The 23,896-nt window shown below is 50.6% G+C and overlaps 3 protein-coding genes across 3 annotated transcripts in view; 2 read left to right on the top strand and 1 right to left on the bottom strand.

The window, feature by feature from the left end:
• The window catches only part of UBE2F (ubiquitin conjugating enzyme E2 F (putative)), a 358,305-nt gene that overhangs the window by 234,300 nt on the left and 100,109 nt on the right, over positions 1–23,896 (top strand). The window lies entirely within an intron of this gene.
• Positions 571–14,291, bottom strand: MREG (melanoregulin). The gene is made up of 5 exons (XM_061458119.1): positions 14,164–14,291; positions 10,171–10,330; positions 3,079–3,169; positions 1,346–1,509; positions 571–1,226 (listed from the first exon to the last, which is right to left on the bottom strand). The coding sequence occupies exons 1-5, from the start codon at positions 14,253–14,255 to the stop codon at positions 1,092–1,094; spliced, it is 642 nt and encodes a 213-aa protein (XP_061314103.1). The 5' UTR covers positions 14,256–14,291; the 3' UTR covers positions 571–1,091.
• Positions 17,923–21,958, top strand: LOC133271702 (putative methyltransferase DDB_G0268948). The gene is made up of 6 exons (XM_061458104.1): positions 17,923–18,064; positions 18,335–18,495; positions 18,755–18,968; positions 19,509–19,609; positions 20,330–20,467; positions 21,604–21,958. The coding sequence occupies exons 1-6, from the start codon at positions 17,936–17,938 to the stop codon at positions 21,692–21,694; spliced, it is 834 nt and encodes a 277-aa protein (XP_061314088.1). The 5' UTR covers positions 17,923–17,935; the 3' UTR covers positions 21,695–21,958.

Here is a 23,896-nt window from a genome sequence, read left to right as displayed (position 1 = left end):
CATAAATATATTTATATATATTCCAAACACTGTAGGTATAAACAAATAAAAGCTCTGGTTTGCTATTTTGGGAGGTCCTGTGTAACCAGCATTTCCAACTGGCCAATTAGCAGCACGTGTGTTAATCAGTGTAGAACTTCCACTTTTTTTTAAAGGATCAAATCCAGTGTTTTAAAATTATTGCTCATTATCAGACAAAACCCAAGATATAAACGATATTCATTAAAAATCCTCATTAACAGCAGGGACCATATATTCTGAAAGGACATGCAGCTTTATAGTGGTTTTTTTTAATGTAATTAAGACCAAAACTTTCAGAAGTGAATTAAGATGTTGGGCAGCCAATCTGAGGACAACACAGGAGCCAAATTCTCAGCAGCTCTGACCTTGGCACCTTCCTAAAATCTACCTTCTTTTAAGCTGTCAGGCTGAGCAGCCCCAACACAAACACCTCCAAACCACTAATGGCTTGGGGTAGAGTACCCAACTGTAACACTGCTCCGAGGCATTGCCAGGGCATTAACTCTTCTCCCGGAGAGTGTTGCTCCTCTTTGCTGAATCCCTTGGTGTGGCTGCCATGGACTGGGTATGAGGAAGAGGAGCAGTGCACAGAGAAACATCATGGAGCTGCAGACTGCAGTATTTTTCCTCCCTCTCTCATCATCCTGGCTAGCAGGGTCAAAGGAGGGGACAGTGGCAGGTACCAATGGATGGTGAAAACGCGGATCTCCTTGCAGGGTTTGCAACTACAGGCATCTCAACTTCTGCAGCTACTGGTAGCAACACCTGGCACAGCAGGTTCTCCCTGTGCCTATTGCATATGCTACTTGGCTAGCGGTCTTCTGTCAGGGCTACACTACAGCAGTTCTTGCTCCCTTCTGCTTAGGAGGACCTTGGGACCAGCATCCACCTTCCTGTACCCTCCTGGTGGGGCACAGCTCACTGACCTCCTCGCTCTGCTCTGGCCGGCCCACTTGCTTCTCTGCAGGAAAACAAGGAGCAGCACTACTTGTGCTAACCCCTCATCAGAGGAGCCTGGTCCCAGAAGGGAAGAAACCTACTACCCATCTTGTGCCAGCATGGCAGGTTCCTCAGGGCATCACAACAGAGGTGCACTGCGGGGCCTTCTGGTTATCATCCACTCTTTCCCCACTGTGTCTCTTCGGGTACACCATGCTGGCCATCTTGAAGAACTCATCTGCAGCATCCAGGGCTATGAGCCGGTCCTAACAAAGCAACAGAGGTTCACAGTCACTACACACAGTTCACCTACCTGCTTCCCTTCATTTGAGCTCACCTGCAGGAATGGGGCAGTGGGGAGGAAGGCATGCTAGGAGCTACTCACCACCACAAAGAGGTAGCGTTCAGAAAGCTCCCAGCTAGTTGGAAAGATGTTTGTCTCTTCAGAGAGCTTTAACAAGATGTCCCGGGCTTTGCCCATGTTCTGAGAGTCACTGATGATGCTGAGCTTGGTCACTGACAAGAGGGAGTCTGCTTCCTTCTGGAAACCTGGGAAAGGGATGTTACAGAAATGAGTCAAACAGGCAAGCAGGGTCATCCCTGAGCCCTCCAGGCTCTTGCGAGGTTCATTCCTGCCCTCCACCTTGGGCTGCTGCATTCCCTGTTTGCTAAAACAAACTAGCATTTCCCTCAGGCAGGCTGTGTCTGCATTTGAGGCAGGTATAAGCGTTCAGAGCAAGTTTGTTGCTAGCTTTCCACAGCCAGGGTGTTGATTTCTGATGCTGCCAGAGCTTTCAGGGCTGGTGTTGTTGGAAGGTAACAGTGATAAAAAACCTTTGGCAGTAAAGAATGACTGGGTAATTTTTCCTTTAGCAGTCAGCATCCCTTATAGGAAGGGTATCCAAGGAAGGAAAGGAGGAAAATAAATGCAGGGATCTTTCAGTGTAATGGCTACCATTAACTCTTTGTTCAGCTCCAGGGAGCTGGTGGTGGTGTGTCTCACCTGAAAATACCTATGAGGAAAGAGTGGTGGTCTTTGGATTAAAGCACAGCTCTAGATAACAAAAGACAGCAGATTTCACATCTGGTTGCACTTAGCTATGCTCAGGCCAAATGATCCCCAGCCTTGAGCTTCCCCACCCTTTGCAAAACAGCTCCTGAGCCATTGCAGACGTGAGGGAGATGTCGGAGAGCCACATCAACATGCAGTAACAAATGCAAGGGTGTCAACTGATCCTTCCCGTGTTTGCTCTGTACCGGCTACGTGAATTCATCGTGTTCCTCCCACCCAGAACAGCAGGTAGGGCAGGAGCAGCTGAGATACCCATCTCTGTCTCCCAGTGATAATGCCCTTGAACAGCCCAACAAGTGTGCTCAATTCCCACATCCTTCTCTCATTAGCTGCCAACCTCCCTCAGAGCATGATGCAAGTCCCCACACTGATGTGTCAGTATGGGACATCTCCTCGGCCTGAGTGTCACATGCTATGTATGTATGTGAGAAACCAGGTCACACACTGAATTCTCCCGAGGAGCAGCAGCTCAGAACACAGGACTGGTGGGTGCAGTTCACTATTTGCAGGCTAGGAAACATTCCAAAAGTAGGAAGGCCACTGTTGAGTCATTTCATTTGGTGAAAGAATATTTCAAATAGGAGTAAACAAAGTGGGTGGTTTAGCTCTCATCAGCTAAAGGCATGGGCTAAGGAAGAAAAATAAGACTTATCTGTGTTCAAATCTGAAAGCAATATTCATTTCTCCCTGTTGATCTTGTTTAGAAAAACCCATGTGAACTCGCAGGTGTCCCTGCTAAGTTTCCACAAGGAAGCTTGAAACAGATGACTCTGCATGCTATTACAGGCTTGAAAGGCTCCACCACTGATCATGATTTACAGGCGTTTTGATGTGCCACGGTAGCCCCATCTCCTCCCAGCCATGCCTGAGCTCTGGAGAATCTCCACAGGCTCTCAGCTGCTATGTGGGCTACCTGATGGCATTGCTCAGCAACCTCATTCTGTTTGCCTATGGTTCTCCTCTACCAGCCTAATTCTGTAGAGCTATTCCCATTCTGAACCATCACTGGTACCACAGAAATCACATCATTTTGTCCCCTAGCTTACCCAAATCCTCCAAAATGTGTTTCCACCTGCTTCTCACTTCTTTTCGGGTCTGCCGTAAGGTATAAATATCATAGTTGAGCTTTTGCCATTCCTGCAAAGCAAAGGGATAAGAGATCATCATTTGCATGTGGGGAGGTTTCTGCTGATTTTCTAGGAATTCCAGCTTTTAGAAACAGATCCAGAGCAGAACTGTCGATGTTGGCACAGAGGGATTGGTATGAAGGTTGACAAAGGTCTGTGGGCCAAAGCCCTTTACCCCAAACCTTGACACTCCAGCTAGTATCAAAACCTGAGCTTGTGAAAGTACCTTATTCGGCCCTTACAGCTTGAGAAACCACAACCACACATTAATATATTGCAACAACTTATTTCCATAGCCTTGCAGTTCAGTTGGCATGATGATAGCCATGCAGTTCCCATGGCTGATGATAGCCCATGGGAAACTAAAAGTTACTGCTCTCAGCATGGTCAAACATTGGCTTTTCCAAACTGCTCAGCCCTCTGTTTGGCATTTAACTGGAGTAGGCAGGGTTTCAAAAGTATGAGAAAACAAGAAAAAAATAGACTTTTTTTTTTTTTAAAGGCTGGGGTATCCTTTTTTAAATACCAGAGAAGTGGGATGCATGTGGATGGTTGAGGACTGAGCTGGAGTCATTTGACATAATAACTATTAGTAGCTGCCAGTTGCTACAGCTAATGCCTCATCTAGCTCTACAGCTTAAATCCTTGCACTTGACCTCAAGCTTTAAATTCCCTGGCAGTGTTCAAGGCCAGGCTGGACTGGGCTTGGACCAACCTGGTCTAGTGTGAGGTGCTCCTGCCTGTGGCAGGAGTTGGAACTGGGTGATCTTTAAGGTCCCTTCCAACCCAAACCGTTCTATGATTCTATGATATATCTGCATAATGGGTCACTGTCTAAAAGGGAAGAGTTTAAGGTTATTTACTGAAGCTATACCAGCACAATTAAACACATCTGAAGGTCCCTTCCAACCCAAACTATTCTATGATTCTATGATTCCATTCTATAAGTATGCATTCCTGTGAAAATCCATATATTCTGCAGGAAAACCAGGAGTACTTTACTAGCTGAGTTTAATCAATGCCCACACTGCAAAGGATGCATTCACAGAAGCATCCCAACAGCAGGTCATAACCTCGCTCAGCTAATTCCCTTGCACTAATAACCTTAATTAATCTCATTTCTCAGCAACAGATTACAGAGATGGACTCTTGTAGAATAAACAGGCATTAATCTGTGCTGTCTGCCTGGGATTTTCCTACGTGTCATGCTGGTTTCAAAGGGGTTAAACAACACCCAGAAAGGCTGGATGTATTCTAGAAATCCCACCGGTTTTCCGATACCTGGTGCCCTAAAGAACTGATCTGATATTGAGCTGGAGATCAGACTTTGGAAGAAGCAGCCGTTGGGGTTAAGTCACTGGTGAATTCAGGTCAGGAGAGCAGGGGAAACAGCTCTGCTCACTCTGCGCTGCTCATCTTCCCATAGAGCAGAGAGAAAGCAGGCAGGGACATCCCAGCACTGCACTCAAAATCAATCCTTGAATTAAAATTACCCATTTGCACAAATCTGAATTAACCACAGGAAGCCACAGTAGGTTGCAGTTCCTAGCCCTGGAGTTTTTTGCAGCTAGTTTTGCAAGAGAAAGCAGGCAGGGACCAGACCCTCCTCTCTTGTGGCACCCAGGAACCCAGATCCCCTCAGTGAAAAGGAGAAGGGGGGCTGAATTGCATTCAAGCTTTGTGGGAAGTTTATTGCAGACTTGAAAGGTTTAAAAAGAGATTAAAAGGGCTGCACGATGGTCCTTGCTGGCAGGGATCACTTGGAAACATCTCAGCCTGCTTGTGATCCCATGGTATAAGCAGAAAGGAGAGCAAACCAATCTGGGCATGCTGTGGGGATATAAGCGGCATGTCTCTGCCTTCCTGCAGAGATAAACAAGCTTTAACACAGATAGTCAATCCAGATGGCCATTGTGGTTCCAAGTGTGCTTCATGCAGATGATTTAGCGAGCCGGGGCAGGGTGGGGGGACGGGGGGAGGAAGATGCTCCTCTCCCTGAAACGTAGTTTGCTGGCACTTGGCAGCAGCTTTCAGGGTTAAGCTCCACGGCAAGCAGTGCTTAGCATGCAGGGAAGCTGCTCCTGATTTTCTCTGGATTAACAGCAGAGATCATGAGGATGAGGCTGAGCAGCAATGGGCTGAGCTCTCAGAGGGACTCATGCCCTGTTCTCCATCAGCCTCAGCAATCCTGAGTTTTCCCAGGCAATTTCTTGTGGCAGAGGCATCCTAAACACTGTGGGCAGGAGGCTGTTTGCTGTGTTACTTTAATGAGGAAATCTTTCCACACCCAAAATTATTCTACCAAGCATCTCCCTTTAACAACAAAGCAGAGGAAGAGCAATGCTCGTCCTGCCTGGGTGTAGGAATGGGCAACATCAGAGACTTCGGCTGCATCTGTGCACCGCATTCTGTGCACCCACATCCTTGGTGTTTCTATGGGTCTGGGACATCCCAGCATTGCATTCAAAATCAATCCTTGAAGAAATAAATGCCCTTTTGCCCAAAATATGGATTAACCGCAGGAAACCAGAGCAGGTTGCAGTTACTGGCCCTGGGTGAGAAAATCCTTTGTGCATGGGTCAAGAACATCCCAGGAGCAGCAGGGGAACTCCACCAGCTGTCTTCTCTGAGTGCTCAGCCCTCCAGATATTTACCTGGAAAACTGACTGTAGTGTGATACACTAAAACTGCAAATGCCAAACGGAGGTGAGAAAATGCTGGGCACGAAATACAAGCCAGGTTGGTGCACAACTCAGAGCTCTGGAAAAAAGTGTGCCAAGGAAACAGGCAAGCACTGTCCAACTTTTCATCCCTGATCATATGAAAGTTTCTAGTTAGTATGGAGCTTTCTTCATGTTGCCAAAGCAACCTTCTGTCAGAAACATTTCCTTTATTTCTTTGAAAGTAATTGGTGTCACCATTCTGTTCAAGAGTTACTTTGGAAATGAGGTCAAAACAGAGTTGTCAGGGAAGAACTGAAATATCAGTGCAGGAAGGTACCACATGGCATCCAGGGATGCTCCTGTGTGGCTGCGCCGGAAGTAGTTGAGCAAATACAAACTCTAGATCCACGCTCATACACTGAACCATCAACTGACTTTGCAGCTTTGAAAAAGCTTAAACTGGGTTCAGTTTAAGAAAGGCATACAGGTTAAGAGGGTCAGTTCTGGGCTCCCCAGCTGGCATCCCCAACCCTCTACAAACCCATCAGCACTCAAACCCAGCATGCCCCAGCAACAGCACGTTGCAATACTGACCTTCTCTGCAATCTGTTTAAAAACAAAGAAGCCAGTAGGAGAGCAGGAGAAAGCAGAAAAAGGGTCTGTGTCAGCTCATTAATGGGTTCCCAGGAGGATCATGCATAACTCTGCTAGCCAGGTCCCTCACAGAAATGCAGGCAGAGGAATTTGCTACCGGGGTTTATGATGCCACCTGCCCCAAAGGAATAAGCCGAAAGAAGAAATAAACACTGCATTTACAAGCCATAAGAACAATGTTTCCCTAGTCATAATGCAAAACCCTACCTTTAGTTTCTGTTCACAGCCCTGTGGTGCAGCTGCCCAAAACCTGGCTCCTTCTCTGAAACCAGTGCTAGTGCAACAGCTCAGGCGCTCTGCCCACAGCTGGGTGATGCCATGCAACCCATCAGAAGACACTGAAGCAACAAAACCACCACAAACTGGACTTCTGGGAGGTCCACATCACATACATAAGCCAAGCAATGAGCCCAGGGCAGCTCTTGCTGTTAAAACTGGAGAACTGTCAGAGCCACAGTAGTCCAGTTCCCCACAAAATGCTTTCCTCCACACTAGCAGGGCACATGTTAGAACAGTGACTTCACCTATATATATGCAGTATCTTAAGGAACATCCGGTTTTCCTAGAAAGTCCCCAGTTCACCTCCAGGTATGGGGTTTTGCTTTACATCACACCAGGTTCAACAATGCTGCAGAACAGGAGCGTATTTCCGTATCTGAAACATTGACCCCAGCCTTCAAAAGCTTTGACAACAGCTTTGATCTCCAAAGGCTGCATCAGCTTTATCAGCCCCCTTCAGCCTGCCCTTCAGCTATGGCTTTTCTGGTTTTCTCTGCACATACTCTTCCTTGCCCACACTTTGCTTCCAAAAGTGCATCCAAGGATGTGACACTCATCAGCCTCAAGCAGAGAGAAATGTGAAGCTGCAAGTCGCTCAGTCTTTCTGACTTTAGGAGGCTCCAGTGAATCTTGCCTCATCTACCTACTGCACAATGGGTTTGGCAACCGCTCCAGCAAGCTCCACCATGGTCAGTGGCCCCATGAGCCTACACTCCCAGCACACAACACTGAGCAGGAAGACCAATTGCGTGTGTGAAACAGGATGCACCCGGGACGTCACGGTGCTTGCTTTGCAGAGCTTCCTGCCCTAGTTCAGTGAGAAGCAGCCCTGCCATCCTTATACAAGCTAAGGGTACACTGAGTTTGGGCTGGAGCTGCCAGATTTCTCACAGTGGGGCCATCAGGAAGAGCCAGGGAGAAGAAACAGTTCCGCATGGATCACATGTGCGTCCAGCCCCACGGTGGGAGCAAGGAAATGATCCCGAAGGAGGACACCAACACTGCAAGCTGCTGACAGCCCCACCACAAATGATAACACGGTGCATTCGGTGTTGGAGCACCTGGCCCTTTGAATGCAGTTTGGTTTATTCATTTACCGCAGTCCACAGCACAATGATGACCAGGCCAGAAGAGATCCATCCTGGGACCCTTCCCAAGTCCTGTGCTAGAAAATAGCTAAGAAAAAGGTGGGGAATGGCAAAGCATAGACTAAGTGCACAGCACACCAGAAGTTCTTTAAGTGAAGGAGCAGCAATAGAGGCAATAGTTCTCCTTTAAGTCCCCTTTTAACCAAAAGAGGACCTATGGTTTTGTAATGTTGGTGCACTGCACACACAAAACTCGCTCCTCCATCTCCTGTCCAGCAGCACCCACACGCTCTCCCTAGGGACTTTGGGAGCAGAGCAGCTCCCAAAGCAGATTATGGCTTTTGCAGCCCAGTGCTCCTTTGCAATTAGACTTTTTTTCCTCTCTCTCAGGGCTGAAGTCTCATTAGGAGGGGAGGGCAATGCAATCTGGCCTACTTTTAAAATGCTTGCCAGTAGTAAGGAGAGATTTTGGCACTTGAGGCCGAACACAGGAATGTTCGCTTTGCTGGCCAAGTCCCTCCCTGTCCTGCCACACAGAAGCAGTTGCAGCTGGAAACTGCAACAGCTTGCTGGGCTTATACATTATGCCTCAGTTTCCTTAGCTGTAAAAGAGAGAGGCAATGACTAGCTGTAAAGGGCACCATGCCATCATTTAAATAAAGCACATCAAGCACTGGCTTTCTTCAAAGTCAGCCTGATGTTGTACTCCTCAGGCTTTTTTATTAACTGCATTGCATAAAGACCCCAGGGTATGTGATCTTATATCTCTTGTGGAGAGGAAGCCGCATGCTCTTTGTACTTCCCTTTTTCACTGGCAGGAATGGTGACTGCTCAGACCCACTAAGAACCTTACTGATACACTGAATGCAGGAGAAAGCCTTGGTGTTAGGACAGGCAGGCTAGGACAAGGGGTTAGGACAAGCAGGCGCACTGGTGTAAGGATAGGCAGGAGCAGGAGAGCCCTCCTGCTCACCCACAACTGATGCTGTCCTCTGCAGGGCTGACACACAGCTTTCATCTGCCCAGGGAGCCATCCTTTTAGCAGCCCATCCATTTGTGATACTGTTTTATAAGTAATAATAGCTTGTAGGAGGCCTGCCCCATCATGAGCCCTAAACCAAGCTAAAAGGCGCTTGAAAGGGCTGGAATCAGGAGCTTCAGTACTGCCTAAGTACACCCAGCTCTGCAACAACCAAGGATTGGCATAGCCCCCTAAAACAGAGATGTCCTTGTTTCCTTCAGCTAATTTGGGGTGGATGACACTCCCTGTCTTCTTGAAGACAAGCAATCACAAGGTAGAGAAAACAGCAGTGGGGAGGGAAGAGCATATCTTCAGTTATAACTGTAAAGGTTACATGAAGCCATTAAAACATAACAAAATCATCTATTCTAATATTAATATTTATTCAAACCCCACCAAAAGCCCCTGAAACAAACACATTAAATGGGGATTCTGGTCAGCTGTATACAAGGATTGCATTATCTCATTTTCAGTTATAAATACTGTAATTTTGATCTCAGCTTTACCTCTGGAGTTTAAGGCTTCTTGTGAAAGCTGAGCTAGCTTTTGGTTTTGAGGGGACTATAACAGGAGGAAGAGTTACAGTCTTGCAGTCTCTTGGATGAAATGGAATCATGTTGAAATTAAATGGGAAGCCTCCAGGCTTTGCTGCAAGCATTTTGAGGTCTTAGAAGCAATCAGAGAGGGGAGAATGTGTCACTATTTGCTACAGCCTGCTCCTAATCAGGCCACTGAAATCTGCTTTGCACCCAAGTGCTTTAGTGAAGGAAATCAGGGCTGCAAAGCAGCCTTTATGTAACAGTGATAATTTTTCCCTTCTGCACCAAGAGCTGTGCCAGTTCTCTGCTTCTCAATAATTGCTGTACAACCCATCAGGAAAGTATTTAACTTGACATGTCAGTGGAGCGGCAGCTCAGCTCCAGGCGCTGCCATTGCCGGGTGAACGCCACTGCGGGCGGGGCTAACACCAGTCTGACCAGGGAAAGGCCAAACCAGGGGAATACTGGACACAAACAAGCAGCCTGTGAAGCTAGGCAATTGAGCTGGGGATCCCACTGCTACCAGTACACATTTGGTGGTGGTGGCGTAGAGGTGCTTGCAGGGCACCGTGCATCCCAGCTCAGGGAGCATCCCAGGGATGACATCCACAGATGCATCCACACCAGATATAGGGTAAAATCTGGAGGGTGATGGAGCAGATGGGAGGACCTGACGTCTATGTGAGCCAGAGTGGGGGACTTTGGGGTGTTTATAGCAGCTTAACGGGTGCTTGGTGAAACTTAGTGCAGGAATGGCACCACCTCACCTCCGAGTCCTTGTCCAGCTGGTTCCTGACCACAATCATGTTGTACAGAACCCGGTCATCATCTGCCTCTGTGTGGGTCACGTCATGTGGGGTGCTCCACAGGTTCTGTTCCTCATCCCGTGCCAGTGTGGCTCCAAAGGAGGCGTAGGGGTTGTTGTTACTGCAGAGAAGGGGAGAGACGAGGCAGCGTTAGGTACTTCATCATCATCCTTTTACCTCCCCAAGTACCATCGCGTACTTGCCTGTGTGCAAGTACCTGATGGGAGAGAGCGAAGGAGACAGAGATAGACCCTTCTTAGTGCTGCCCCATGATAGGACACATATTGAAATACAGGAAATTCTGTTTACTCATAAGAATGGTGGGTGAACACTGAGGTTGCCCAGAGAGGTTGTGGAGTCCTTGGAGACACTTAAACCCGACACGGTCCTGGGCAACCTGCTCCAGCTGACCCTGCTCGAGCAGGGATTGGAGTGGATGCTCTCCAGAGATCCCACATCCACCACCATGTTTCTGTGTGACCCTAGAGGTCTGTTTTCTCCCCAGCAGCCCAAACCCTACCAAATCAAGCAGGCAATCCCTACAGGTGCTCACCACACCAGCAGCTCCTACCTGAGAGGTACAGAGATGCACTGAGCTGTGCGGGGACCTGTGCCAACATGCAGAAAGGACATGTAGCCCCGTCTCTATCTGGGGATGGAAATGTCCACAGCCTGCATGTGAATTCTAGCCTTATGTGGTCAGCAAAGCAGACCATCATCTTCTGGGAAGGCTGTCCCCACCAAGTGAAGTCTTCTCTGCACTGGTGGCAGTTCTGTTGATTTTATGGATTTATGTTGCTACTGGGGTATGCATTTTTCTTTACAGGATTATTTAATTTGGCAGTTGGAACTGGATGATCTTTAAGATCCCTTCCAACCCAAACCATTCTGTAGTTCTATGAATTCTGCTGGGACATCTTTTAGCAGAGGATTTCCATAATTTTTCTAATCAAGATGTCCAAACACTTGAGCAGAACACCACAAATGGAAAAGTATTTTCAGCCTTACCCAATAGTCTCACCAGCCATCCTGTGGCAATCCCTGCTCACTTCTGTTTATTTCCACTGTTTATTCCATTTGCTATCCAAATCTCATTCTTTTCACAAGGAAGCTATCCAGCAAAACATCAGATAACACTGCGGGTGCTTAACCATGATGCCAAGCCAAAAAAAAAGATGCTAAGATGAGCTTCAGCACGTAGATAAAATAGAAAAAGCCCTTCACATCAGCATTCCTGCAGGAAGCTTAATTAGACTTTTAACAAACCAAAAACCTGAGCAACAGGTAATAAGGGAAAAGATAATCTCTTATAATCTCTCGTTAAAGACAAGCAAACAAACGTAACTTAGAAGGTGTGGATGGCATAACTCAACCCTTCCTACGCTGGAGCCAGCATGGGTTTTCTCAAACCATTTTCCAAAGGTGGAGCAGACAGGATCCCAGCGTGGAAGGCATCTCTCAGGAGCCAGATGTGCTCTCAGCATGTGTCCAGTCCCATCCTGCCTTCAACAGGCTTTTTCCCACTCAGTGACTTATTGGTACCCACAGCATCCCATTACTTCAAACAGTAACACCAACAAGCCTTAGCTTTTATGAGCCACTCCCTCACAGTTTGTAAGGACTTCCCAATGTGCCTCTATTTCCAAAGCATCCAGCAGCCTGTAAGGAAGGCAAGCAGTGCCCAGGAGTCAGCAAATCCACACAAGCACAAGGAGCCCTGCCAACAGGGAACACCCTGAGTGTGCTGGACTCCCAGGAAACATTTAAAATGAAGAAATAGGAGCAAAAATAGGAGCACACAAACAGCAGCCTGCTTGGCGGTTACTGTGGGACCAGAGGGGACCCAGCCCATTTCACACTCTGGGTTTTCTCCAGAAAATGGAGAGCACTAATGCTTCATCAACGCATTTCTGCTCCAAGGGACATTCAGTCCAGATTAAACTCATTTTGGAGTCCAAATTCTCATTTTATTTGCATCCCAAGGACACCACCTGAGCCAGATTCCACTTTTGTGTATCAAGAGGCAGACAGGCAGCCTAGATGCTTCCCTGCAACAGCCCAGCTCACTGGCTTTGTCCAGGGTTTCCTTTCCCAGCCCCACGCTATGGTCCATCCCCATCTCCACACAGAGTGCTGGCTGCTTTCACTGGCCTCATGGGTTGTATATGCCCAGGTAAATATGCACATCATTATACACAGATTACCTCCTCCTCACTGCTTTATTCTTTGACACATTGGACTTATAAGGCAGCAACCAGTCCACTTGGGGAAAATAAGGTGAAAAGTCATAAAGTCAACTTTTTGGTAGCAACACCACCTCCCCAAAATCTGAAACTCAGCTAAAATATCTGAAATCTCAAGCAAGTCCTTCCTTTTAAACAATGCTGCAATAAAACCGACAATACAGCAGCTGTGCTTTGGCAAGATCCCTGCCTTGAAATAAAAGCCCAAAGCCTCCTGAAGAGGGACAAGCCAGTGATTAGGCTGTTAGATTAATTATGCCAGCACAGTGTGCAAGAGCAGGTGCCTTTGGAACGCCCAGCATTTATACAGGCTTTCCTGCGTAGAGCCAGCAGCATTAAGTGGATCCCCAGCAGAAGGCATGTTACTAAAGAAAGGTGCCTGGGGAGGGACAGGCACCCTGGCCAGTGATGCACAGGATGGAGCCTCCCTGCATGCCTGCTCTGCTCCCCTTAGGTTAATTGCCAATTTCCTGCACTGAAAGCCCCATGCTCGGGATTATCTGGTTATTATTTAGGGAACTGCTCTAACAGCACAAAATCAGGACATTTCAAACACTGGTGCCAGCTCTGCTATTACCTGACACCTATGTAGGCCACAGCAGAAGCATCCCACCTTCCTTCCTGAAATGCCCCTGTCCCACTGATGACACAGGGAGGGCACAGTCCCTGCCCCATCCCAGGGCTGGGGATCCCACTATGGGCTTCAGCAGCAGCCAGGACCCCAGCTGGCAGCTGGAAAGGAAGGAGAGGTGCCGCAATCCCCACGCACAGATGTTTTGCAACATGCAAACCCTCCTTTATGCGCTTGCACAGCTCACAGCTCTTTTCCATGACTTGGGGCTTCATCTTTAAACAAAACCCCCTTCCCCAGCAACCTCACAGCTCTGTGCACAAGACAGATGTGACCGACAGCAGGAGGGAAAAAGCTGTTCTCCAGGAAGCAACATGCATGTTGCTTTCATATAAAGCTGGCTCCAGCAGTATGTTATCTGCTTTTCAGCATCCCCTGCCTGGGAATAGAGTTCTGCCCAACAGTGGGACCTGACCCACAGCGTAATGATGGGGACCCCTTTTTTGTTCAGTGCCTCAGCCTCCTCTATTGAAACCCCACCATAGAAAGACAAAAGCTGAACAGTTCCTATGGCGAGGAGCACACAGGAAACATCAGAGATGCTGCCCTTGGTTCACTTGCTAAAATTTAGCACAGAATCGTGGAACGGTTTGGGTTGGAAGGGACCTTAAAGCTCATTCAGTTCCAACCCCCTGCCACAGGCAGGGACACCGTCCACTAGAGCAGGCTGCTCCAAGCCCTGTCCAACAGCCTGGCATGCATTGTCCCATGAGGTGTCAGAAAGAACCCGGCCCCTACGGGAAACCAACCCGGGTGGAAAGAGAACTGAAAGCAGTTTGGTACCAACGGCAGAAAATCCCTTGGGAACCTTGACCGGCTCTGACAGGGGATGGCCAACCCCCCAGGGAAAGCAGCGGCTGTAAAATCACTGAGACGGTCTTAGGGGGAAGACGGGGCTCGGCGTGGCGCGCCGGGGCAGCCAGCCTGCGGGAAAGAGCTGCTGAGAGTGGGGGAGCAGAGGGGCTCACGCACGGTTGCGGACCAGGGGACCGGACCCATCCCCGGTGGGAGCATCGGCGGAAGAGGAAGAGGGGGCTCAGCCCCATCTCTCGCAGGGGCAGGGGACCGACGGGGTCTCACCTCAGCAAGGGCTCTTTCTCTGCCGCCGCCGCCTCCCCGCCGCAGCAGCCGCAGCAGCCGCACAACGAGTACAGCCAGGCCCGCAGCCCCATCGGCGTCGCCGAAGAGCGCGGCGGGCAGGGCCGGACCGGGCCGGGCCGGGCCGGGCCGGGCCGGGCCGGGCCAGGCCAGGCCCTCCCCGGGCCGGTCCCTCCCACGGTCCCTCCCTCCTACGGTCCCTCCGTCCCCCATCCCGGTCCCGCCCCCGGCCGCCGCTCCGCCCCCGTGCCCTTCCCCGTTCCCCCGGCTGCTCGGAGAGGGTCGACTTAGGGCCAGACATTCTCTGCACCATCCCGCATCCTGCCGGACTCTCGGTGCGGCGCTGCATTGCGTTCATGGCCTCTTGGCCCTTATGTCCCTTGTGGCTGTAACGGGCCATCACTGGCCACCACTGTGTGGCTCGAGCGAGTCCAGAGGAGGCCACGGAGATGCTGCGAGGGCTGGAGCAGCTCTGCTCTGGAGCCAGGCTGAGAGAGCTGGGCTGGTTCAGCCTGAACAAGAGAAGGCCCCTTAAGGGGAGACCTCAGAGCAGCTCCAGTGCCTAAAGCGGCTGCAGGAAACCTGGAGAGGGGCTTTGGACAAGGGCCTGTAGGGACAGGAAAAGGGGAATGGCTTTAACCTGCCAGAACAGGGGAGACTGAGATGAGCTCTTAGGCAGAAGCTCTTCCCTGTGAGGGTGCTGAGGTGCTGGCACAGGGTGCCCAGAGGAGCTGTGGCTGCCCCATCCCTGGCAGTGTTCAAGGCCAGAAGCATACAGGAGCATGGAAGATCTCACATGCTCTGCCAGGAATTCTCAGGTGAATTCTAACTTCCATTTCATTCATCACCACACAGTCAGTCTTCCCATCTTTCTTAATTAAAAGGTGAAATTATGGGAGAAGGACTTGTTTCTTATTGTTTCTTGAAGATCCCAATGCTGGGGCTTTGCTCTCAGCCAGGGCTTCCAACTCCCCCACATGCTCTGGGGAAGGATTTACAGAAGGGTGAGCTAAGGGAGGAGGCAGAATTTATTTGTTCTCCAACATTTTGTGTGCTCAGGCATGAGACCAACCAGCCAACGTGCCAACTGCCTTGAAAAGGGTGTAGCAGTCAGCTGGGACACCGGATCCTATGGGAAGAGATGTAGGAGCTGTGAAACCTGGAGGTGAGTGGGACATTGACTTCATTGCAGGGAAGGAGGATGAATGGCACATCTTTAGGGAAAAGAGAAAACTCAGTTTTAAAGCTTCCCAGGTAGAAAACAGAAGGGCCCAGGGTTGTGGTGTCTGGGTTTAAAATACAGAAATTAGGATTTGTTTTCCATTTGAGAAATGGGGGTAATTAATTACAGGAGTTCGTGAGTTTTGCAACACGTGTTTTGTAGCTGCAGGAAAAGAAGCTGGTTAAGCGTTCTGCAGGTGAAATGAGGGAAGGTTTTTCTGCCAGAAAATTAACTGCTGGCGATGGCATAAACACAATTACAGAGCCAGGCTTGCTCCGAGAGCCACAGCTCTGTTCTGGATACAACAGAGCAGCTCTTCCCAAAACAAGGTAGGAGGTTTTGACAAGGCTGCCCAGAGAAGCTGCAGCTGCCCCACCCCTGGCAGGATCATAGGTTGAGACTCATCTGTACATTGCTCATGAGAGCAGCCTGTGCTATGGAGACCTCAGAGTTAGAAAGAGGGCAGGTGACTGAAGCCCAGGACATCATCCCTTCCTGTGTGCAGCCCTGCCCTCTGCAAAGCACAGGCAAAAGTGGGAATATCTATACCCCAGAGAAGCTGAACTCTTGCCAGATGCTGTAGGACATTGCAGATAATGAAAACATGGCGGGGGGGGGGAGGCTTGTGGTGCTTGTGTTGTGTTTTCCCTTGGTGCAGATACACACACACATACATACAGACACCCCAGGTACAATTAAAAGCAGATGACCCAGATGAAACACTCAGGACACAACCCATGCTGCAAACTGCTTCAAGGCAGCCTCCATCTGCAGTCCCCGGGGGAGTTTCATTGATTTCTCTTTACATTAGGAAGGGCTTAAAGTTTGTGTTACTGAGCACAGATTCACAGTCCTGTGCAGAATACACACTGAAGGGAACGTGCTTCAAGCGAGCCAGGGCCATGCTGGCTTCATGCTGTATGGAATGAGCATTACTATAGCAGGCAAGCGGGTAAAATCCTGCCCCAAACCAGGGGAGGGGCTTTGCCTAGTCCTGAAATTCCAACGCTGTGTGTTCTATAGTCAGTGCAGGTGTCATATAAGGCTCTGCTTGCGCCTTTGCTCTCTGGTGGACACCAGCACCCCTGTGAGTACAGCTCTGGGGTGCCCGCAGCACGTCAATCCTGTTCTCCTGCTGCCTTGCATCACCTGCTGCCCCTCGCACCGCTCCCCGGGGTGCGCAGCGCCGCCCCGCACCCCCACTCGCGGTCCGTAGCTCATCACAGGCTCAAGAACCGCGCAAACGCTGCAGCGGGGCCGGATCCCGGCGGGGCGGAGGCGCCGAGCCTTGTCTTCCGGTCCTTGCTCCAGCGGGCGGGTGGTGCCGGGCCTCCGCCTTGCCCAGAGCGGAGCACGGCAGCGGGGCGCGCTGGGAGCTGCCGAGGCTGGGAGCGGTAAGAGGAGGGTTGAAGCTGCGTGGGAGTTGGGAGAAAGGGGGTTGCTGGTGGGACAAGGCTGCAGTGAGCACACGGAAGGCACCTCGAGGGCTCCCCTCCGAAAAGGGTTTTGGCAGGGCTGCTGTAGCCTGCCAGGGGCAGTTCAGGGTCCCTTCTTGCACCACGACATGCCCTAACCCTTTACTGCCTGATGTTTGATAGTTGTGTCACTCGCTGTCGTTGCATCCTTCTGCCTTGCTTGTTGCAAGCATGTGAGAGGAGCAGTTGCTGGTCAAGCTGCAGGGAGGCCTTTGGACAGGCTCCTGTGCTCTGTCCTCACGCTACCGAGGTGTAGTCATATGGCCAAGAGCCTTCTGGTACATTGTGATGTGTGAAGAGCAGCGTGCTATAGAATCAGCTAGGTTGGGAAAGACCTTTAAGATCATCAAGCCCATCAGGGACTTGTGGGAGCCTGCCCAGTATGGTTTATAGGACTTGGAGGAGGGTAAATTGATGGGTGAGCAAGGGATCTGTGTGCTGTACCTGTGAAAGCAGATCTGAATGCTGGGCAGATGGTGCTGTGTATGTGGGGCTGATGTGATGGGAGGCCTGAGGGGTCCTGCAGTGAGGCCAGGCTCACCTGCCTGTGGGGGTGAGTCTGTATTTAAAAGTGACTTTGGACACTTCTGGGGCAGCAAGGGACAAAAGGAACGCTGGATGGTTCAGGAGACGCAGGGTGGAGTTGCTGTGATCGTGTTGCTAACGCTAAAACACGGATTTCCTTTAGAAACAAACTTTTCTGCAGTCAGTTTTTTTCTGATGCTCTGCTCAGTCCCCCCAAATTTCACAGACAGTCCAGCTGGAGTGGTGATTTATTTCAGAAGGCACCCAAGCGGATGGGGAAAGCAAAGGAGTAAGGAGAGGAAGGGTTTAAAAACCTAGAAGGCTTTTCCTTGTCAGACGCCACTAGTTTGCTTTGAGATTAGCTCATACTTGTGGGAGGGATGCCTGGAGAGCATGCTCACACTCTGCCTGGAGCCTCATGGGCAAAATCCTCCCTGGGCCCCTGCCAGCAAATGGAGAGTCCAGCCCTCAGGGTCACATGCTGAGGAGTTGGATTCTGTGGTGACAAACCCGACTGGCTGCCTCCTCCCACATGCCAGGTCACCCCAGCATGGCCACCCAGATGTTCGAGACCAGGGGGCACGCAGCCATCTACCAGAAATACAGGTTTGCACCAGGCAAAGAGCTGCAGCGAACCATTCTCAGCTACCTGCGGGAGAAGGTGCGTGGGGTATGGCCAGGCTGAAGGGAAAACAGGGTGGTGGCATTTGGTGGGGTGGTGGCATTTGCCTTGATGAGAGTGTCACCTTGGTTGGTGACACTGGGAAGGATAGATCAGTAGGGCTTAATGCAAGATGTGGGCATAGAAGAGCTTTTTCCACGGGTTGTACCGTTCCAAGGCTCTTCCTGTGTGGATGCTGGGGGAAGAAATGGAGTGAAAATACCAAAATAGGGTGATAGCTTGCTGAGATGCATCCGCTCCTCTCTGCAGAGGATAAACCCTGCTGAACTGGTGGTGGATGTTGGCTGTGGGTCTGGACAAGGCACCCGCTTCCTTGCAGAGCACTTCAAGAAAGTGGTGGGAATGGACATCAGCGAAGCACAGATCCAGGAGGCCAGGGAGGGCCCCTCCATGCCCAATGTCTCCTACCTGTGAGTGTCGGGGCAGCAAAATTCAGGTCCTCATGTGGAGGTGGAGTTTTCTGAGTGTCACTGTTATAACAGCCAGCTGGCACCAAAGAAAATCCTATTTGATGGAATTCTTGGTGTGAGCGGGCATTATCCTAGACTTTGAGTAGCCATGGTCTTACATCCCAAGTGGTCATCATCAACTCCAAGAAATACGTACTGACTTAATATGCTACTCTCTAATTCCCATATTACACACTGCCCTTTTCCATTCCCCTTCCAGTGTGTGCCCTGCAGAGGAGCTGCCATTCAAGGATGCCTCAGTGGACCTCCTGACTTCATTCACTGCTGCACATTGGTTTGATACTGAGAAGTTCATGAGGGAAGCAGAGCGTGTGGTCAGGCCGGGGGGTTGCGTGGCCATCAGCACCTACACCATGGACATGAGTCTGCGCTATGGAAAGTGCTCTGAAAAACTGACCCAGGTCTTTAGGGAGGTGAGGTGATGAAACCTAAACCTCAGGGCTTCCCCTCCTGGTCTGAGCAGGGGAAAGTGTGTAGTACTTAGAGGCAGAGAGGAAAGTAGTGGGCTTGGGGGATATGGCAAGATGGATGGATGAGAAAAAGAGGGCATTAGGATTAATAAGGCAGACTGATGTGGAGAGAAGGGCTGCAGAGCAGATGTGGGGGGGCTGGTATTGTCAAAGAGACTTCTTTTGCTCTGTTTACAGTGAAAAGAATGGGAAGTAAAGAAAGAGGTTTTTTTTAGTGATGTTTCTTGACAGAGAGTGTTTTAATAACTTGATAAAAGGAGACTTTCCACTATGAGTAACAGCAGTGCAGGGAGCAGGACAGGACCCTTATCTCTATAATAAAAGAGTATTCTGAAGTTCTTGATGCTAAGAAAGATTTTGGTGTGTTTCAACGCCAAGAGTGTTTAATAAAAAAGTACATTTATGAATGCATCAGATCTAGGGCCAAATGAAACAGAGCTTTCAGGAGGGCTCTGTTTGCTTTTTAATACACTGCCTTTACAGTGCTGGGACCTGCTTCTGAAATACTCGCATCACAGAATAAAACTTGTCTTGGAAGACTACAAAGAGATCTTCGAGGCCTTGCCGTTCCCAGACAAGAAGAGGTGAGCAGAACCCCCTCGGTGCAGCACCAGCAGTGGACAGAGGTGTCATCTCCGCTCCTCTCTCTGCCACCAGTCCAGACAGAGTTGGGTTTGCCAGAGCAGGCAGCTGCCAGCTTCCAGCACATGTCTTTGTACTGTGGCCAGCATGGGCTGCACTTCCACTTCTGCTGAATTGGATGTGGGTCTATGCTGGGCCAGCATGTGAGGTCTGAGGGGTGCAAAAGCCCTTCCTGCTCAAGGCAGAACTGGGTTAGGGATTTTTTTTGTGGTAAGTTATGATAATTTGAGGGTCTGGGCTGATCACTTAATGATGAAGGGGAAACAGTGGAGTGAGTGAAAGAACTTGCCAAGAACTGCAGGGAGCCAGTGCCTGCCTCCCCACCAAGGCCTGGGGCAGGGGCTGACTCTGCAGGCATAAAGGACATATTGGCAGTGGTGGTGCAGACGTGTTGGTGTCCTGGCTCCTGGAGGGGAATAGGCCTGTATTGAAAGGGCTGATCAAGTCACAGACTATGTTAGATGGTCCTTAGAACCATCTCTGCTTCCCTAGTAGTGCATCAGTTGGAGCTTCTTACCTACCAAATGCCACAATTGGATGTTGTTTCCATCTGTTGGTATTTCATGGTATCAGGTATTCACCACCTTGTCAATCTGCTGTCCTTGTTTCACTGCCTTTAAAATTTAACTTGCCAATGCTGCTTTCTTCCTCATGTCTCCTAGAATTACCGATATCTTTGATAAAATTCCCATGACTGTCGCTGGTGCGGTGGGTTACTTAGAGTCATCTTCTCCATATCAAGCCTTTATGAAGAATGACCCTGAAGCTGCAAAATCCCTCCTCCAAGAGACAGAAAAGAGGTGAGAAATCTGCTTAGGAAAACAAGCAGGGCATGGAGGGTGAGGTTGTGGAGACCCCTTCAAAGCTGGAAGTGAGCTGGGCAGTGATGTGCTCCCTCCTTCCCCCCTTGTGGAGGGATACACATCAGAGGTTAAACAGCAGATCCTCAGCTCACCACAGAACTACTGACATCAGTTTGAGTCAGTTGACTTAAAGCTTTTGAAGTCCATGTAGCTGTACAGTGGGCTTGCACTGATGTATCCATGTTAAGTCTCATCTCAGAGATGTCTTGGGTTTCTTTGCTATCCTCTTGACTAGCAGAGGACAGGAGAAAACACTGACACTTGCATCTTGACCAGCCTATTTTGGCCCACAACAAGGGCCTGCTGCAAAGCTGGGAAGGGGCAAGTGTGCCTGCTGACTTACTCATTGACCAAGACAAATTCTGTGTATGTGTTGGAAGCATCTGCCGTTAAGACCGCCATGCAAGGCATTTGACACTGTCCCACATGAAAACCTTGCCTCTAAACTGGGGAGCCATGTATGTGATGGATGGACAATTTGGTGAATAAGGATGGTCACAGTCAAAGAGTCCTGGTCAAAACAAAAGGGACATGGAGCTGTTGGAGCAAGTCCAGAGGAGGCCACAGAGATGCTGCAAGGGCGAGCAGCTCTGCTCTGGAGCCAGGCTGAGAGAGCTGGGCTGGTTCAGCCTGGACAAGAGAAGGCTCCTTAAGGGGAGACCTCAGAGCAGCTCCAGTGCCCAAAGGGGCTGCAAGAAACCTGGAGAGGGGCTTTGGACAAGGGTCTGTAGGGACATGACAACAGGAATGGCTTTAACCTGGCAAAGGGGAGATTGAGATGAGCTCTTAGGCAGAAGCTCTTCCCTGTGAGGGTGCTGAGGTGCTGGCACAGGGTGCGCAGAGGAGCTGTGGCTGCCCCATCCCTAGCAGTGTTCAAGGCCAGGTTGGACAGGGCATGGAGCAACCTGCTCTAGTGGAAGGTGTTGCCGCTCATGGCAGGGGCTTGGAACTGGATGAGCTTTGAGGTCTCTTCCACCCCAAACCATTCGGGTTCATCTCTGGTTGTGGGTGTCACACCATGTCAGGTGGGAGCTGGCTGAGCAGAGTGAGACCCTTCTTCTGCTTCATTTCAGGATGCTGGAGATGATGGGAGTTTCTTCTCGGGAGATCCCAGTGGAGTTCTGGGTGAGGCACGTCTGTGTGCTGGGGTGCAAGGCACAATGAGAGGAAACCCTTCTGAGCTGTGCTGGAAGGAAGGAAGGAAGGCAGGCAAAAGTGGGTTGTCTCCTAATAGCCCACTTGGTGCCACTCTTATTCCTTGGGAAGATTAATTCTGGGGGCTTAAGATTTGGAGGTGTGGAAAGCAGATAAGGGCTTATGCCAGCTCTTGGGTTCCTGTCCAGCTTGGTCCTCCAGTCTCCCCAGGGCTGCACGGGAAGGGTCCTGTTTCAGACTGGTGGTTGGGCTGCACCCCATCTCTGCAGACGAGAATCACAGTAACAGCTGAGAAACTTTCTGCATTTCTTACACACTTGGGAATAAAACCAGCTGAGAACAAGTTGCTGCGGCTCCTCTTTTGTAAGAGAGGCTGCAGAGCACCTGCTGGCATGGGTTACATTGGTTACATTGCTTTCCTAGGCCTTGCGTGGCCTCTTGTTCCATGGGACAGATGGGCTTTAGGTAGAAAAGGCTGTTTGCGCTTCCCCTGCCTGGGCTAAGCTGGGAGCTGTGTGCTGCCCCTTAAGGCCGAGCTGGAAAGGGGCTGTTCTCACCCACTGTGTGACCATCGCTGGTGCTTTGCTGGCTGGTGTGGATGTAGCAGCAGCTTCTCTGCCCCAGGATTGCCCAGCACTGCTGCTTCAGCCCTCAGGAGGTTTCTTCCCCACAGCACACTCAGGAGCCTTTTTGGGCTTGTTGCCACAGGGCCAACAGCCCACTGTTGTTCAAAGGGAAGATCAGAGGCTGTGTTTTGTGGTGGGGCAGATAGAGGCAACAGGGTTCTACGCTGGGCACAGCATGGCACAGGTTTCCTCCTGTTTGCCTTTTGGGTATTTTCAGTCCAGTCACAGCCTCTGCTGGGATCTTCCCTTTCCTGTAATTCCTGCACTTGGCAGGAATGCTGCCCTGATGCCATGGGGAGGGTTGTGGCCTCTCTTGGTTACACCTTGGTGCGTGGGTAAGAAAGGCAGAACCGATACCTCTGCTCCCTGCCTCAGAGAGCGCTCCCGGAGGAGGCTTGTGGGGCTGGAGGTTTTTCAGTGGGGTTCTGGGGCTCTCAGGTATGCTCCTGCCATGGCTGCAGAGTCTGAGCCTCCTTGCCCTGGCTAAGGGTGCCTGACCCTCGGTATATCACCACTGGGGTCACTGGATGCTGGCTCAGCTTGCCCAGGGTGGGGAGCAAAGGCTTTGACCCTGCTTGGTGCCTCCCCGGAGGGATAGTGGGTCCCAGGAGGACAGCCGGGGGAAGAAAGCCCATCACTGGTGCGAGGCTGGTCCCTGTGTGCTTGGGCGAGCAGCAGAATGAAACCTCCCTTGCTGGGTGAGGATGGGGCTGGTGGCTTGTCTTCTCCTCAGGACGCACTAGAGGTCTCTTCCTGCCCAGGACACGGCTGTGGGGATGCGTGTAGGGAGCCCCAGCTCTGTCCTGGTGGGGTGAATTCCCACAGCCCAGGGACACCCCATGTGCCTCCAGTGCCAGCACAAAGGCTCTGGGGACAAAGTGTTGTTTGGGGTTTTTATCTTTAAATTGAACAGTTTTTTCTCTCTATCCAATGTCCTCACTGAGTAACTCTGGAGCTACCAGCCCTTCCCTCCCCAGCACTGCGCGTTGCTCAGCACAGCCCCAGGGTGATGCAGGAGGTGACTGGCAGTGATGTAACACCAGGGATTGCATCACCAGCGTGGGACACACAGCGTGGCACAAGCCAGCCCCACGGCACCAAGAGGCGGTGAAGGGTTCTGGGGTGCACAGTAGGGCCAGCAGCACTTTGGTGGCACTGACCCACTGGGCTGGTGGGTACAGTTCTGGAGATGGTGCCAAGTGGAGGCCACCCGATGTCCCTCCCCTGCCTCAGCACGTGGCCATGGGCTCCTGCACGTCTCCCAGGGGGGTTGTTTTTTAAGCTGGCTTTTGGGGACAGCGTTTTTGGTTCTTTCCCTCATCTTTCCCAAGCCTGGCGACTTTGGCAGGAGCCAGTTCATCCCAGACAAGCTCCAAAAGGGCTCAGGAAGGAGCCATCTGGGTTCCCCCTGCACCTGCTCCCGCAGCGTGACTTGTGGCCAAGGCTTTTCCATGCTGGCAACACGCAGCAGCCGATGAGTCACGGGCAGTTGCCTCCCCTGCCTGCGGCCGTGCCCGTTTTCACTTTCCTTCTTGCACCCAGAACTTCCCATGTACCGGAATTTCTTGTCTGAGGCATTCCAGTG

Source organism: Pezoporus flaviventris, unplaced genomic scaffold (genome assembly GCF_033815535.1).
Source record: "Pezoporus flaviventris isolate CSIRO_AGI_PZ_B2104156 unplaced genomic scaffold, CSIRO_AGI_Pfla_v1 ptg000001l, whole genome shotgun sequence".
Lineage (NCBI taxonomy): Eukaryota > Metazoa > Chordata > Aves > Psittaciformes > Psittacidae > Pezoporus > Pezoporus flaviventris.
This window is presented reverse-complemented; position numbering and strand designations above follow the sequence as displayed.

What these genes read in the sequence shown, in the direction of transcription:
- LOC133271702 (XM_061458104.1), top strand. Translation starts at nt 17,936, where the DNA reads ATGCCAGGTCACCCCAGCATGGCCACCCAGATGTTCGAGACCAGGGGG. An exon ending in TCAGCTACCTGCGGGAGAAG is followed by an intron (nt 18,065 to 18,334) that starts GTGCGTGGGGTA and finishes TCCTCTCTGCAG; the next exon opens with AGGATAAACCCTGCTGAACT. An exon ending in CCGTTCCCAGACAAGAAGAG is followed by an intron (nt 19,610 to 20,329) that starts GTGAGCAGAACC and finishes CATGTCTCCTAG; the next exon opens with AATTACCGATATCTTTGATA.
- MREG (XM_061458119.1), bottom strand. Translation starts at nt 14,255, where the DNA reads ATGGGGCTGCGGGCCTGGCTGTACTCGTTGTGCGGCTGCTGCGGCTGC. An exon ending in ACACATTTTGGAGGATTTGG is followed by an intron (nt 1,510 to 3,078) that starts GTAAGCTAGGGG and finishes TCCCTTTCCCAG; the next exon opens with GTTTCCAGAAGGAAGCAGAC. An exon ending in AACGCTACCTCTTTGTGGTG is followed by an intron (nt 1,227 to 1,345) that starts GTGAGTAGCTCC and finishes TTGCTTTGTTAG; the next exon opens with GACCGGCTCATAGCCCTGGA.